This window comes from Mus musculus, chromosome 7 (genome assembly GCF_000001635.26).
Source record: "Mus musculus strain C57BL/6J chromosome 7, GRCm38.p6 C57BL/6J".
NCBI lineage: Eukaryota > Metazoa > Chordata > Mammalia > Rodentia > Muridae > Mus > Mus musculus.
In genome coordinates this window covers 125,805,694-125,821,098 of record NC_000073.6, presented here as the reverse complement: position 1 = coordinate 125,821,098, position 15,405 = coordinate 125,805,694, and the positions used below count along the sequence as shown (strand labels likewise).

Sequence of the window (15,405 nt, the reverse complement as noted above, 5' to 3'; positions counted from 1 at the left end):
AGGTTCCTCTTCCCAAGCTTGTGTCAAGTTGAAAAACAGCCAACCAGCGCAGGAGAATACATCATCCGGTTGTGACATGGCTTTAGGTACAGAAGAGCACCTGTGACCTGTCCCCTCCCCTGCTCTGCTCTGCTCTCCGGTTCACAGGCTCTTCCAAGGTAATCTGGAGTGGAGCCTGACACAGCACAGGAGGCCATGTAGCTAGATGTGCTGCTAGCTTGACAGTGATGTGAAGAAGCAAGCATCGTGGTTTGTACCTATGACACCAGAACTAGGGACTCAGAGGGAGGAGGACTGGACTGTTAGTTCACAGTTATTCTAGGCTCTACAGTGAGCTCATGGACAGCCCAGGCAATATAGCAAGAGCTTGTCTTAAAAACAAGCAAACAAACAAAACCCACAAAAATTAGCCAAAAGATGGAAACAAGGGAAAATACCTTTGCTTATAAAAATAACCTCTATTGACTATCTAAAGGAAAATATATTCAAAGTGTGCTGGGTATGGAGCCATGGTTCAAGAAGAAGCCCCCTGAGGCGCTGTGAGCACAGTGTGTAGACCAGGCTGCAGTTTGTGAACTTGGTCCCACAAGCTTCCTCTGTGTGACCCTGGCCACTTGCATGCCCATCTCCAATTTAGTTTCTTTATCTATAAAACAATGACACTGGCCTTAGTGACACCTAGTGGCCTATGTTTAGTAGTCACAGCAGGATATAGAGCAGCTATTTAGGCAAGACCTCAGGAAGAAACACACTGGTGTCTCAGAGGGTACCATTCCTAAAGGCCTCCTCACTTGGCTCCAGAGAAAAACGGGTTGATGACAGCATTCCTCCCCAAGCCAAAACTACACCCTCATTGGTGCAGAGAACACACACCAAAATACACGGCAGAACCAAGCCCAGTAACCCATCACTTACCACTAAGTCCCTGTTGACAAGGCACCCCAGTTCGCCTGGCAACACTGCATTCCGGATGTCCACATCATGAGGTGAGACATAAAGCTTTATGTTGTTCAGATCAAAGAACTGGACTTCTGTGAGACCCACCCATGATGCATTGCCCCAGTTAGACAGGATTTCCATAGTCACATAGATGGCATCTTCGATCTCATCTACTCTTGCTTTCCACTTTTCCTGAAGAGAAAATACCAAAGGGTAGCAAGCCTGAATTTAGTGTTTCTACCCACCAGGGCCTTCATCCAGCATCCAGCCTCATGATGCCTCAGTCCCCACCATGGCTCTGCAGAGAACCAGAGCACTTGCCCACTGTGGCTCTTGTGAGGCTAGCAAGAGCTCCTATTTGTAGTGTCTAAAACAGTGGAGTGCACTGGAGAGATGGCTCAGTGGGTAAAGATAGTTGCTGCCAATATGACAACCCAAGTTTGATACCCAAACCTATGGTAGAAAAGGAGAACTGACCTGCAAGATGTTCTCTAACTTACACACACACACACACACACACACACACACACACACACACACACAGTAAATAAAACATAAGTATTTAAAATTATAAGTAAAACATAGGGATTGGGTTGGGTGTGGCTCAGGATAAAGCACTTGCCTAGAATACATAATGCCCTGAGTTCTAGCCCTCATACAGAAAAATAAACAAGGATATATACAATAACTGCGCCACCAATACTTACTAAGTATCCCACTATGAGGCCTTCAAATGAAAAAAAGATATTGTAAAAGACTGCATTCTGCCTGAACATACACTTCTTGCCCTTCTGCAGTATTCATGGCCCAAGGGCATGCTGTAATATCTGAAGATGGCAGGTGGCCTGGGTTCCCCCAAACCCCACTGCTGAAACCCTAATGGCCAGGTCCCAAGGTATGACTGTTTGCAGTCAGGGCCTTTAAGAGGTGATTAAAACAAATGAGGCTGCTGGGGAGGGCCCCCTTCTCATCTGTCTGGGGGCCTTATAAAAGGAGGAAATCTGAAGCCCCAGGAACACACACAGGAAAGACTGAGTATGTAAGCCCACTGAGGAAGCCGCCACTTGCAAGGCAAGGAGTAATCAGCCAGGCAATACCTTGACCTTGGACTTGCCATCTTTGCAGCTATGAGAAAGATCAGTCTGCTGCTTAAGCTGCCAGCGTATGCACCGAGTGTAGTATGACAGCATGTACCAAAGTCCCCCTGACTTGGCCAGTCACTTGACATTCCCAGCCTGGCGGGGGAAAGCAGGATGCGACTACCTATGTAAGGTACCAGTCTGGGGGTTAAGCAAGACCCCAACACACACACACACACACACACACACACAGCCCCATGTGTGCTCAGGCCGAAATGGGCTCAATTCCTGGCTCTCCTTGACTGATTTTTAAAGCCTCCCTCCTTCCTGGTGAGGCTGTCTGGTCTGGCAGTGTGCGTGAATGCCATCAATAAAGAGCAACTCTGTGCTATGGCTTCCTAGAGGCCCTCAGGGCCCAACTGTAGCACTGGTCACCACGGATCAGCCACTCATGAAATGGTGCGTTTCCCTGCGCGCATGGGCCCTCTGTTAATTAGCATCGGTATCTGCAACGGTTCTGTGAGCAGGGAGCTGAGTAAATGAACAGCAACTGTTCCCCACTTATTTTTTTAATTAATAGCCAGTGAGACATGTGAGCACTCCCAGCATGGGCTTGGACAAGCTGATTGCCACACAAGGAGAATGGGAATGGAGATGGGGGTGGTGATGTAAGAACAGGTCAGCTTGGAGCTCCTGGCAGGAGAATAGCGTCAGGTTGGATTACCTGAACTGTAAAATCCCAGCGCTCCCTTGTCCTTCTCAGCGTGAAGGCCCTGGCCAGGTCCTTGGCTGCCCTGGGCCTGAGTCCCAGGCTTGCAGAACTGACCAGCTTGACTCTGGTGTTGGTAGGCTCCTGAGCCTGAGCTTGGTGGAGTATTATGTGGCCAAGTAAGTTTGCTGGTTCAAGGGGAGCAAGGAAGCTAGATGAGAGGAAAACTGCCTGCAAAGGACTGAGGACCCCCTGCCCAGTGGAATCTGAAACACACAATTCCTGCACGGAAATTCTAAATGCAGAGGCCAGAATATGAACTGAGAAGTGTCACCATTGTGAGTATCCCAGGTAGACAGAAGCTGAGGCTAGGCCAGCAATGGTTCCTGCCACTCACTGGCCCCCTCACTGAGACCACTTGGTTTTCCTCTTGCTTAGCCTTTTACCACATATTCTCCCTTGGTCATGAGGTTATAGTACAGCAGGCTAGCCCTTTCCTAAGCAATCAGTGTGTGTTTTCCCATGGACCACTGGTAAGGAGGGGTTTGTTGTCCCAGGCTTGTGGAGGCATGCTCTTCTCACAGACATTGCTGGAAGCTTCTGAAACTATTAGGAAGAGAAGAGGTGGGGCCAATACTGGGATGGAGCTCAGGGGTGCAAATAACTCCGTGGAGACCCAAGTGGAGGCTTAGCTGGCTGCAGGATGCAGTGCCCACCAGCCCACCCTCAGTGTTTTTAGTGCCCAGTGCCTGAAATTTGTTTCTATTTGTAATATAAGTCACCTTGCCCTGGGTTTTCTGTTTCCTATACAGAAACTTAATCTATATGGGCTCTTACTAATGTGGCCCAAGTCATAACTCATAGTGAATCTCCTTAGTTAAAGAGGCAGCTGTTCCATGCTGGGGTGGGGGTGGAGGTAGGGCAGGAGCTTTGAGTTTCCTCAAAGAGGGACTTTGAAACTAGTATTTATGAGTTCTTCCTACCCCGTGTAGCACACATCACCATTCTGTGTTGTGCACGGAGCTAGGATGACTGCATCCATGTAACAACCCACTAACCTGCTCACAGCAGTAACATCACACTGCACTGGAAGGTTACTACCAGTATCTACAGCTAACTTTATATAATTACATTTTCACATTTGCTTATTTACTCGGTGTGCGTGACATGTGTGTGCCTATGGGGAGGTCAGAGGCCAGCTCAACTTTCAGGAGTCAGGTCTCTCCTTCTACTGTGAGTTCTGGCAGCTATCTTGGGTTACCAGACTTGGCAACAGGCACCTTCCCCTGCAGAGCCATCTCACCAGCCCTAAGTTTTTATGTTTTATGTTTTTGTCTCCTTCTGTTTATTGTTATATAGTCCAGATTGGCTTCTAGTTCAAAAGCCTACCAATTACAAACATTTGTCACCACACCCATCAAGCTTAGTGTCTGTTTTTGTCTATGGGTAGCACTGGATATTGTCCTGTGGGCTTGTGGGTTATTTACATTTTCTTTTGCCAGGAACTTCTGGCCTACACCTTTCTTCTTTTGATCCTATTGCTCAATCATGTATCTGACTTGGTAGGAAGATGTTGACATGACCATCATCACAGTCATCACCACTAACCAGAATTGACTGCTCCAAGGGGCCCTTTGCTTTCAGAGCAACGTTAGTTTACTGGACTGTTCCCATGAGTATAGGCTCTCACCTCTGAATTTGGTACTGGCTTCTCTGTTGGTATAGCCACCTGGCTGAGATGGGTAGTGTCACTTTCCATAGTCTGCAAGACTCCCACAAGTTTATGCTGTTGTCTGAAAAGGGATTTTGTTTCAGCAAAGAGGCAATAATAAAGAATACACACAAGAGAATAGTCCCATGAAAGAGACCACAGGGTCTTTAGTACCCACTTGAAAGCTTGTCTATACCCTGCAGAGAGCTCAAGGGCATGAATGGATGTCCTCTCTCTTTATAAACAGCTGGACAATTAGTAATGAAATCACAGCCCAAGTAGAGAAGCCAGCTGACTAAGAACTTAATCACAGACAGAGCAAGGAGTCAGCTTTACTAAGGGCTGCCTAGCCCATAGCCTGTTTTGTATGACCTGACATCTAAGAATGGCTTTTATGTGTTTTAAGCACTGTTAAAAGTAACAACAAATAACAAAACCCCCAACTGGTAAGGCTGTAGGGTTTCCCAACAGGCCCTTCACAAAAACTGCCAACCTCAGGCTTAGAGACCCACCCATTCCCTTTGCTACAGATGCTATGCACACCACAGGTGCAGAGCCCTAAAGCACAGAGGATTCCAGTGATGAAGAGGGCTGTGGGCTTGTGATGAAGAGGGCAGTCTTTGGCTAGTGCTGCCTGCCGCAGAGCTGTCAGATGCAAACCAGCCCTGCGGCTGGAAACCGAGAGAGCTCTGATTTATGGCTGTGGTGAAGTGGAGCAGTTTCCATCTGGGGTCTGCAAAGATGCAGGAATGGAAAGCTGTGCCTTGAGCCATCTAGTCTTTCTACACACTGTGAACAGGAGCTCCCTGGGGAATGGACTGAGAACTGGAGGCCATATGGCTTGGCTATCACATCCCACTCTGTGCAATGGAGTTATGACAGCCTTGCCCCCTTGGCATGATCCCTCAGGTTGTGCCACTTAGTGACCAATATTCAGATGTCACTGCAGTCTCCTCCTACTCTTCATCTAAGCACTTGTACAGTCTGCAACATGCATATGCCTGCACAATAGTCCTGCGAGTATGTCTATGTGCCAAGACATATGTGGCACTGCAGGTTACACTGGTATGCTTTCTGGAGGTCGATTTCCCCTGAAGATCAGGAGTCTATTTTGCTATTAACACGTGGTAATTTTAGGGTCATTGTAACATGTTAAAGGACTGACTTTGACAAAGACAAAGAATCTCAGAGGAGACTGATGCTTTGAGTCACTCTTGTGACAAGTAAGTTTAGACTCTCTCCCAAGCTATGTGGGGTACTATGTCAGTGTTTTTATGCTCTGGGGCTGGGGGACTGAGGGGAGGGCGGTACTCTAAAGTTTATAGTCAAAATGCTCTGGAATAACATGATGGGATAGCTGGACGGGATCACTGGACAAGATTGAAAACAGCTAAGAAACTGAGTAAGCCATACCTCAAGGTTTCTGTTTGAGGCATTTCTAGATGGGATTAGCCCACAAGAGCTCTGACCCAGTCAAGCACCCACGAGGATGATATGAAGACAGTAGTGGAAGGTGGTAAAAAGTGGGAGGCAGGGTCCCTAGAGAAGTGTCCTCTGGGTGGTTAGCTTGCCTGACTCCTTCAAACAATTGTTTCTGCTTCTTGGCTATTATGACAGAACCTTCTCTCCTGTCACAACCTTCCTGCCACAATGAAAGGATACTTCTGAAACTGTGCACCAATTCAACTCTTTGTAGTCAAAGCAAAAATGACTAAAGCAACAAGAAAGCTGTGGGTCATGTGAATTAGGCTCTACATCAGCCTTAGAGAGTACCTGCTTCCCAAAGGGCTCATTCCGTCCATGGCTTGGCTGACAGCTTTGGCTCCTGCTGCTGCTCTGCACAGCTCAGGATCGGTGGTCACTGGAGTAGCAGGAAGCAGCTGAGGGCAGAAAAGCTGATTAGATAGAGATCCAAGGGGACCCTGCAGCCGACACCTAACAGGGCAATGGTCAAAGCATGGGCTTCTCGGGTACCTTGTTCCACCAGGTATGTATGGGGCACAAAGGGGACAGTGCCAGCTTGGGGAGGGTCAGCTTAGAATTCCTCATGTATTCTCAGATCACTGACCACTCACTACTTCAACCCACCTGGGTTCAGTTTCCTCCTAAGAGCTCAGACTGCACACAGGCTCACCAGTGATTCTCTGTGTTTCCTTCTTTCTCCTCTGTCATCTCTACTGGAATGGAATCTGATACTTGTCTACACGTGACTGTCATAGCCGGTCGCTTGTGGGGGTCAGGGGTCAGGCTACTCAGGAACCCTGGATCACAGGGTAGTCAGAAATAATGACTGGCTACTGCCCAAGATGACTGCTATGCAGTAGGACAAAGGCAACTGGCAAAGAAAGAAACTCATTTGGGGACTCTGGGGTTTGTTCCCTTTTGCCAGTAGCCAATCCATCACACTGGGTTTCTTTCTGGTCCTTTTTTTTTTTTTTTTTTTTTTTTCCTTTCTGGTCCTTAATTCAGCTAGCTCATTGCCACCTCCAGCCGTTCCCAGTTCACCTTCCAGGTAGCAACCTGAGGCCACCTGCCAGAGAAAGCATGGCTCATTCCCAGGCACTCTGTCCCCATGTGTCTATTGGCTCCAGTGACTACCAGTAAGCTCCTTACAGCTGTGGGTTTCTCTGTATTCAGAACACAGGGAACCTGTGGGCTATAAAGACATTTCCTGGGTGCTTTATTAATTCACTTACTTTATGCCTTGCTGGCCTGGGCAGATAGATAGAACTTACTTATTCTCAAAACTAAGATCTACTTATCTTAGTGTTCTCTCATTGGAAAATAGAAATGGAAAAGGAACAAGTCAGCAGGCCTGCTGGACTCTAGCTTCAATTTGCAAATTTGGCCAAGTCCCTCAAGCCCAACTTCCACATCTGTGAAATGGGTAGAAAGCCAGTGCTCAGGCAGCAAAGAAGCTCCCGATGGTCACTGTGTTTATAGGGTATGGATGGGGATGTTAAATCTATGTCCAGCTGGTTTGGGCTCAGCCTCATACTGACCTCAGGGATGTCCTCCTTGGCCTTCAGCAGACTGGACCAGGATTTTGCTGGTGGTTCCTTGGTATCCTGCAAAGACAGTATCAGATGACATAGGAAGGAACAAAGCCACTGCTGTGCACTCCTCCCACAGAAGGAGGGCAGAGAAGCAGGGCCCCTTTCCTCATGCCCACATATGTGATCCAGGCAGAGGATCACCATGAGCTTCTAGTGGGACAGGCCAGGGTCTCAGCAGGTGGCCAGGGGCTGTGCAACACGCTGAGGAGTATGTAAGGTCTCAACTTCTCCAGGACCCTGCTCTACCCCACCCCGGACCTTCCAGTTTGTTACTGTATGTCTGTGCGGTTGCATGAATGAGGGAAGTAGGCCAGGGGAGCAGTAGGGACCCTGTGGATCACATTCTGGGACCAGTTTGAGAGCCACACACTGTCCATTCAACCACACGCTGGCCTGGCCTTTTTGTAGTACAGGCCTAAGCCATCCCAAGTTGGCAGGGAAATGACTAGTGAGTCACAGGTTAATACGTAGCTGTTAGAAATAACCCAGAAGCTCTGAGATGGTGGTTGAGTGGGCTCTGGATAGATGAAGAGCAGCTGACTATAAGCAGTCCCTCAAATGCAGTCTGCAGTCAGAGGGCTGTTGCTCAAACATTGCCTTGTCCCTGAGTGTCCCCAGTCCCTCCTTAGATCCCCCTACTCCACAGTGCCCCCACCTGCTGTGGACTGGTATGTAGCTCAGGATCGTGGCTGAGGAAGACCTGTTGCAGAGCTTCGTTCTCCACCTGGATGGCTTTCAGCACAGCCGAGGCATCTTCCTCTCGGTCCTCAGCTGCATATGCTTTGCGGGTTGCTGACAAGGGTCTATCTCTCCGGCTTCCAGATCCTGCAGGAAGAAGACGGAGATGTTCTTTAGCTTGTGCTCTCAGAAAACAGCTCGAAAGTGCATTAGATACTATTGAGAGACACTCTGTAAAAGAACTGAGTAACTCCTCTAAAAATGTCAAGGTCTTGAGGGATGAAGGAAGCCTGAAGACCTGTTCTAGATTAACATTACCCAGGCAAATGCAGCAAGTAGCTACAATTGACACCTCAGGACTAGGGCCAGTCTCTCTCTCCCTCCCTCTCCCTCTCTTCTCTCTCTCTTCTCTCTCTCTTCTCTCTCTCTCTCTCTTCTCTCTCTCTCTCTCTCTCTCTCTCTCTCTCTCTCTCTCTCTCTCACACACACACACACCCCTGAACACCTGAGTTCAGATCCCAGGCATGTAAAAAAAGGACATGGTCATGTACAGCCATACCCAATTCTCCAAGTGAATTGTAGGCTTGCTGGCCTGCCTGTCCAGCCGAAGTGGTCAGTGAAAGACACTGCTTCAAACAATAAGGTGGAGATGCCACAGAAGATACCCAATGTCAACCTCCGGCTGCCAAGTGCACTTGCATGGACATGCACACATATACATACACACACAGAACTGGCACGGAGGTGGGGTGGGTGGGAGTGGTGGTGGCCTGGGAGCAGGGGTGGGGGTGGGGGTGGGGCTATAGTAATAAGGAAAGAAATCTAAATATGGCCTGGGGCACAGATAACAGTTTAATCTTAATGCTAAATACTCCAAAATTCATGGGTGGACTGTGGAATTACTCAACTGAAATGCTTGTTCTTGGAAAATCCATGTTGTAGGACTGAGTGCTGCAGGTGGCTGCTTTGCTAGTTTGTGGGTTCTTTCTTTTACCCCTTTCACACCTTTTCAATCCCTAAGGCTAGAGAGGAAAGGAAAGCAATAGAAAGGAAAGAGGTGATGTTATCATTAAACTACTTCCTGCTGATTAGGGCCAATGAGTTCCTTGGAGCAAGTTTGATCTTTGCTATCAAGATATCTAATTTCTTCTTTTTTCTTCTTTGCACACATGACTACTTAACAAACCATGACCAACAACAACCAATCACCAACCCACAGCCTATCTCTCAGAACCCTAGCATTTATATACCCTCTGAAAAGTCCCCAGAATTCCAAACATTACACAATTGCAGTTGGCAAAAATTACACCCTTGTTAGAGCAGAGGCAAATCACAGTCAGCTGCTGTGGACATCTGAAGCAGCCCCACACCTGGGATTAAAATGAAAACACATATTTCTTTGTTTTTCAAGGAATCCAAAATTCCCACTATAGAGTGCAAAGAGGAATGTTATCTATAGCTTATTACCAATAGGTTAAGGAATAAACAGAGACAGAGTCTTCCCTCTTGATCCATGGGGGATTGATTCCAGAAGAGCAAATCCTGAGGTTCCAGGGTGCTTTATACACATAAGAGGTACAGTGTTTGTACATAACCCCCATAGCCTGCACACACTGTAAGCTACCTCGAGATAACAAAGACTGTGCCACTGTTCTGATGACTGGCAAAGGGGACACCAGGGCAGCTGTGTGCATGTGACCTGGCGCAGGCTGAGGAAAAGTACCCTCTACTTGCTTGTCCTTTGCAAATACTGGCAGATGCTGACTAGATTCCTGCCCTGGCCCTCAACTTTCCCACCATGCTCGTCAGAATGCTACATCTAAAGGTGACTAAGGGTGGCACTGGATGCTCGTGGCTAGAAGAACTCAGATTGGTACAATGTCCCTACTGACCTAAGCTATCTTCAGATTCAATATCATTCCCATCACCAAACCAAACCGAACCAAACCAAATCAAAGCAAACCAAACCAAACCAAACCAAACCACAATAACAAAAAAACCTATCCAAACAAACAAACTAGTTAATGGTTCAGTCAGTTAAGTGCCTAAGTTAACTTGGGTCATGTAAGCACAAGGACCCAAGTTCCATTCCTGGAATCCATGTAAAAAAAATAAAAGAACTCACACAATATGTACTCACTGATAAGTGGATATTAGCCCAGAAACTTAGAATACCCAAGATACAAGATACAATTTGCGAAACATATGAAACTCAAGAAGAACGAAGACCAAAGTGTGGACACTTTGCCCCTTCTTAGAATTGGGAACAAAACACCCATGGAAGGAATTACAGAGACAAAATTTGGAGCTGAGACGAAAGGATGGACCATCTAGAGACGGCCATATCCGGGGATCCATCCCATAATCAGCCTCCAAATGCTGACACCATTGCACACACTAGCAAGATTTTGTTGAAAGGACCCAGATATAGCTGTCTCTTGTGAGACTATGCCGGGGCCTAGCAAACACAGAAGTGGATGCTCACAGTCAGCTATTGGATGGATCACAGGGCCCCCAATGGAGGAGCTAGAGAAAGTACCCAAGGAGCTGGGGGGGGGATCTGCAACCCTATAGGTGGAACAACAATATGAACTAGCCAGTACACCCCCCCCCCCCCGCCCCGAGCTCGTGTCTCTAGCTGCATATCTATCCATCAGTGGAAAGAGAGGCCCATTGGTTGTGCAAACTTTATATGCCTCAGTACAGGGGAACGCCAGGGCCAAGAAGTAGGAGTGGGTGGGTGGGGGAGTGGGTGGGGGAGCGTGTAGGGGACTTTTGGGATAGCATCGGAAATGTAAATGAAATAAATACCTAAAAAAAAATAAGCAGGGGTGTACTGACTAGTTTTGTGTCAACTTGACACAGCTGGAGTTATCACAGAGAAAGGAGCTTCAGTTGAGGAAATGCCTCCATGAGATCCAACTGTAAGGCATTTTCTCAATTAGTGATCAAGGGGGAAAGGCCCCTTGTGGGTGGGACCATCTCTGGGCTGGTAGTCTTGGGTTCTATAAGAGAGCAGGCTGAGCAAGCCAGGGGAAGCAAGCCAGTAAAGAACATCCCTCCATGGCCTTTGCATCAGCTCCTGCTTCCTGACCTGCTTGAGTTCCAGTCCTGACTTCCTTGGTGATGAACAACAGTGTGGAAGTGTAAGCCGAATAAACCCTTTCCTCCCCAACTTACTTCTTGGTCATGATGTTTGTGCAGGAATAGAAACCCTGACTAAGACAAGGGGCCACCTATCTCCTGGGTAGTAGCAGGGACAAGGACGAGATATGTTCCTCCCCCTACTATTTGTGGCAGGCAGGAGACCTGGCCCTGGGGTCATGAGAGCAGGAGAGCTGTCCCTGACTCTCACCAGCTGTAGCACTCAGGAGAGCAGGCCTTGAACCTTGCCTGGGCAGCACAGGAAAGCTGGCCCTGGAGGTGGGGATTGTAGGTAAGCCTCATACCAGACCAACAAGTCATTGCGATAAACATTTGCAAGCAAAGAAGTGTGGACAAAAGGGTAGACTGTGGGATACACTGTGACACACTACAGCTTTCATAATGAGATTTGTTGGTCTATGTTGGAGAAGTTGCAAGGGTAGAAGGTGGGGGAAGATGAGTGGGATTGGTGTGCATGATGTGAAATTCACAAAGAAACAATACAAAATTAAAAATAATGAGCAGGGTAGTATCAGATTGTAAACCCAGTGCTGGGGAGCCAGAGACTTGTGGATGCCTGGGGCTTGCTGGCCAGCTAGCCTACTCTACTTGGTAAGTTGCAGACCAATTAGAGATCCTGACCCAAAACAGGGCATGAGGAATAACAGGACAAGCATGGCCAGACCATTAATGCATTAACATCTCCTAACAAAATTTATTCTACATTCTTATTTTGCTTATTTACATATTGACTGAATGATTGGTGTATGTGTAGGCATGCATGTGTGCATATGTATGTGAGTGCACTGTAGAGATCAGAGGACAGTTTGTTCTCTCCTTCCACCATTTGGGGGTCCTGGGGATTGAATTCAGGTTGTTGAATTCTCAATACCTCCTGAGCTATTGTGCTAGTCCTAGATAAACATTTTTTAATGGACTCCTGAGAAGTGCCACTGTGGAAGGTAGAGAACTAGGTCACTGGGGAGAGCCTTTGAAAAGCACATGTCATCTTTGACCCCTACCTTGATTTGCTTGCTGAGACAAAGGTCTCACCTTATAATCCAAATGGACCCAGAACCTGTCACATTCCTCAGCCTCCCAGAGGAGTACATGTATATGCCACTGTGTGTGGTTCCTAGTCACCATGAGGTCAACAGACCTCCACCTTTCTACCATGATGTCCCTCCTTAAAAAGGGGGGGGGGGAATGCCATGAAGCCAAGTGAGCAGGAACTAAAACATTTAAAACTGTGGACAAAAAAAAAGCCTGTCTTTCAACCTTTTCTTTCAGGTATTTGTCCTAGAACAGAAAATCTGGATTACACAACTGGATAGTAACTTGGCACAGCTGATGGTTCTTCTGGAATGTAAGCCAAGGTGGAGTGTGCCGATCTCAGTCAGCCAGAGTCAGAGTGATTGCAAATGCTGGAGAGCTGAGGCGGGCACTGTACTTCCCAATGCCAGCCAGCATTCCCCACATAGGACTCGGCTCCTCAAGGAGATAAAGGCTTTTTTTTTTTTCCCAAAAAAAGAAAGAAAGAAGAAAAAAGAGAAAGAAAGAAGAACAAGCTGGAGAATGTGACATCTCTGTGGAGCCGGGGGGGCACAGTGGCATATACACATATGGGTGGGGAAAGGGTAGTGATGACTATACTTGGCACAAAGGTCCTGTATCTACAATAGCCAGGAGGCAGGAAGCAATGAGGGGGAAACTGAAGGCCATGGGGTTGGGCTTCTCTGGGCTGTAAATCCTAACCCATAAACTTGCTGTGATTCCAGGGTGTCTGAAGCAGGAATGGACCCCCAGTCTGGTGAGAGGTGCAGAATTGCAGGCTCCTGACCCACACCATACTGCGGGCTTCCCTAGTTAAGGGAGACTGCTCTGGGTGCAAGGCAATGGCAGTAGGTGAGACAGCTCTCACCAGCCTTCACTGACCTCACAGTCAGTGCTTGGCCTGGGAAGGCACAGACTAGGCACAGAGGAAAGGGCTAGACATGATCAAAGTAGGCATCTCCATCGTTCAAGATGCAGAGTCAGGGAAGAGGACACCTGAGAGGAGATTGGAGGCAGCAAACCCATGAATACCAACACAAGTAGGCTACTGTAGACCAAGAAGTAGCAAGTGCTAAGGCCCTAAGGAAGGCAGAGCTTGGCATGCTGAAGGATGATGGGGGGAGGGTGCTAGAATGGGTCGGCAAGGTTAAACTTGGTTGGTGGGAGGATGGGGAGCTTGCAGCTGGGCTCTTGAGGCTCTTCAAGGCCCCAAATAGGCTCCAAGGCTCCTCAGTTCCTATCTGGCATAACCTACCCCTAACTCTGAATTTTCCAGCTCAGGGGCTGGGCTACTCTTCCCCCAGAGCTCTTCCCCATATAACCCAGACCTTTTGGTTTCCTCTTCTCCTCCTCTCTCTGCTCTCTCTATGCACATACCCTTTCTTTCTCTTCTCCCTCACCATCTCTTCCCTTGGCGACGTCTCTGGCCTTGGTTCTTAGGGCCAGTGAACTCATCCGAGAGAAGCTTCCCAATAAACTTATATTTAATCTAATCTGATCTAGCTTCAATTGGCTCGTTTCACCAACAGAAGATAACTTATCAAAGCCCTGTAAATCTCAGTGTTTGTGACTAACATACCATCTCTAACTAGTAGAGTGCAGCTGACAAGCCCATAGCTGCTTGGCCTTCCAGGTGCTCCTGTGTATAACCATCTAGGACCTGTGCGGAGCTCAGTGAGCATCAGTTAACTTTTTTGTTGGGAGGAAGCCAGCCAGGACAAGCAGACTAAAACTCTCATAGTCCTTGAACACATCCCCCTATCCACTGACCAAAACACTCAAAAATCAGTGCCAAAAAAGCTGCATGGTGACCCTTGGCTCATAACAGACAGCCTGTAGAGATGGGGCTCTTCCTCTGAGGTTCAGAGGTCTGGGGCTGCACTGGATCTGTGGCCTAGTGAGAGCTAGAAGGCTTCCAGGACAAGAAGCACAAGCCAATCACCTAGCCTGGAAAGGGGCCAGTTTTGTTAGCATGACAGCTTTGGCACATTCTCCCATAGCATGATCACGGGTGCTGTTTGTGCTTTTCTAGACAGATTATGCTAAGAAGGTGGGTTTAAAATTGTCACCATTCTTGAGGAGAAGGTTGGCTCTGCAGCTCTCCCACCAGTGCTGAGCTGCTGCTGCCTGTCCAGAACAGAGTCCCCCAAGTCACATTGCTGAAGGCCACCGTCTTTCTGTGTGCTTCCTCCCACTGCAACCACCCTTTAACTCTTTTGGACGCCCTCATCTCTCACTTGCACCAACACTGGCCTGAATGTCACACGACGGTGAATTTATTCTCATCTTGGATCCAGGGACTAGTGAATTTATTCACTCTGTAAATCTGAGCTACTAGCAAAAGCCAAATTGCACATTTTAATTTATCCCAAACTGCTCTTTTTGGATGGAGAACCATCCCTCTTCCAGTAACTCTACTCCCTTCGCTTCCCTGGTGCTTGGTTTTCTTCTCTTACCTAAAACAAAAGGTGTGCCATTCAGGAGATTGGCCATGAATTCAATACATCACAAAGCACCGACAGCAAGGTGACCCGCCTCTCTACCAGCTGTGCCTCAACAGGCTGTAATTCAGAACCTTAGCAAAGAGCCTCTAACTACACGCCAGCGGCTTTGAGGGTCACCCAGGAACTACTGCCGTGGCATGGATGAAATGTGAGATCAGCAAGCATCCACTGTGGCAATCACAAGCCAGTAGCCACAGTGAAGCCTGTGTGGTTATATGCTACGCTAGTCAGCTCTCTTGCTGCCATGACCAAATGGATACCTTAAGGAAAGAAGAGGAGGAAATACCCCAGCACTCCAGCCCATGTTCTCAGTCCTGCTGATTCCAACTCACAGGAGCAGACCATGGCAGCGAGAGAGACAGGGAGGAGGAGCTATCTACCTAATGGCAGCTAAGGAACACTGAGAGAGGAAAGGCCACAGCAAGGGCCCTGTCTAGGCTTGTCTCCAAAGACCTACTTTCTTCAGCTGGGCCCTGCCTTCCAGTTTCCAGAGCCCCTAAAATAGCTGCAGACCAATCAAATGTGACCAAGG

General features: G+C 47.9%; 1 protein-coding gene across 8 annotated transcripts in view; it reads right to left on the bottom strand.

Annotated features, from left to right (window-relative positions):
- D430042O09Rik (RIKEN cDNA D430042O09 gene) overlaps nucleotides 1-15,405 on the bottom strand; it is a 166,941-nt gene that overhangs the window by 53,697 nt on the left and 97,839 nt on the right. For 6 of the 8 annotated variants that reach the window (NM_001081022.2, NM_001358287.1, XM_011241771.3 and 3 more), the window contains 5 exons: nucleotides 8,150-8,319; nucleotides 7,441-7,506; nucleotides 6,212-6,318; nucleotides 4,418-4,520; nucleotides 916-1,131 (listed from right to left, as the gene is read on the bottom strand). In NM_001081022.2, coding sequence (NP_001074491.1) covers nucleotides 916-1,131; nucleotides 4,418-4,520; nucleotides 6,212-6,318; nucleotides 7,441-7,506; nucleotides 8,150-8,319 — 662 coding nt within the window. The remainder of the gene's footprint in view (nucleotides 1-915; nucleotides 1,132-4,417; nucleotides 4,521-6,211; nucleotides 6,319-7,440; nucleotides 7,507-8,149; nucleotides 8,320-15,405) is intronic. The other 2 variants (XM_030242515.1, XM_011241774.2) reach the window with 1 other exon arrangement.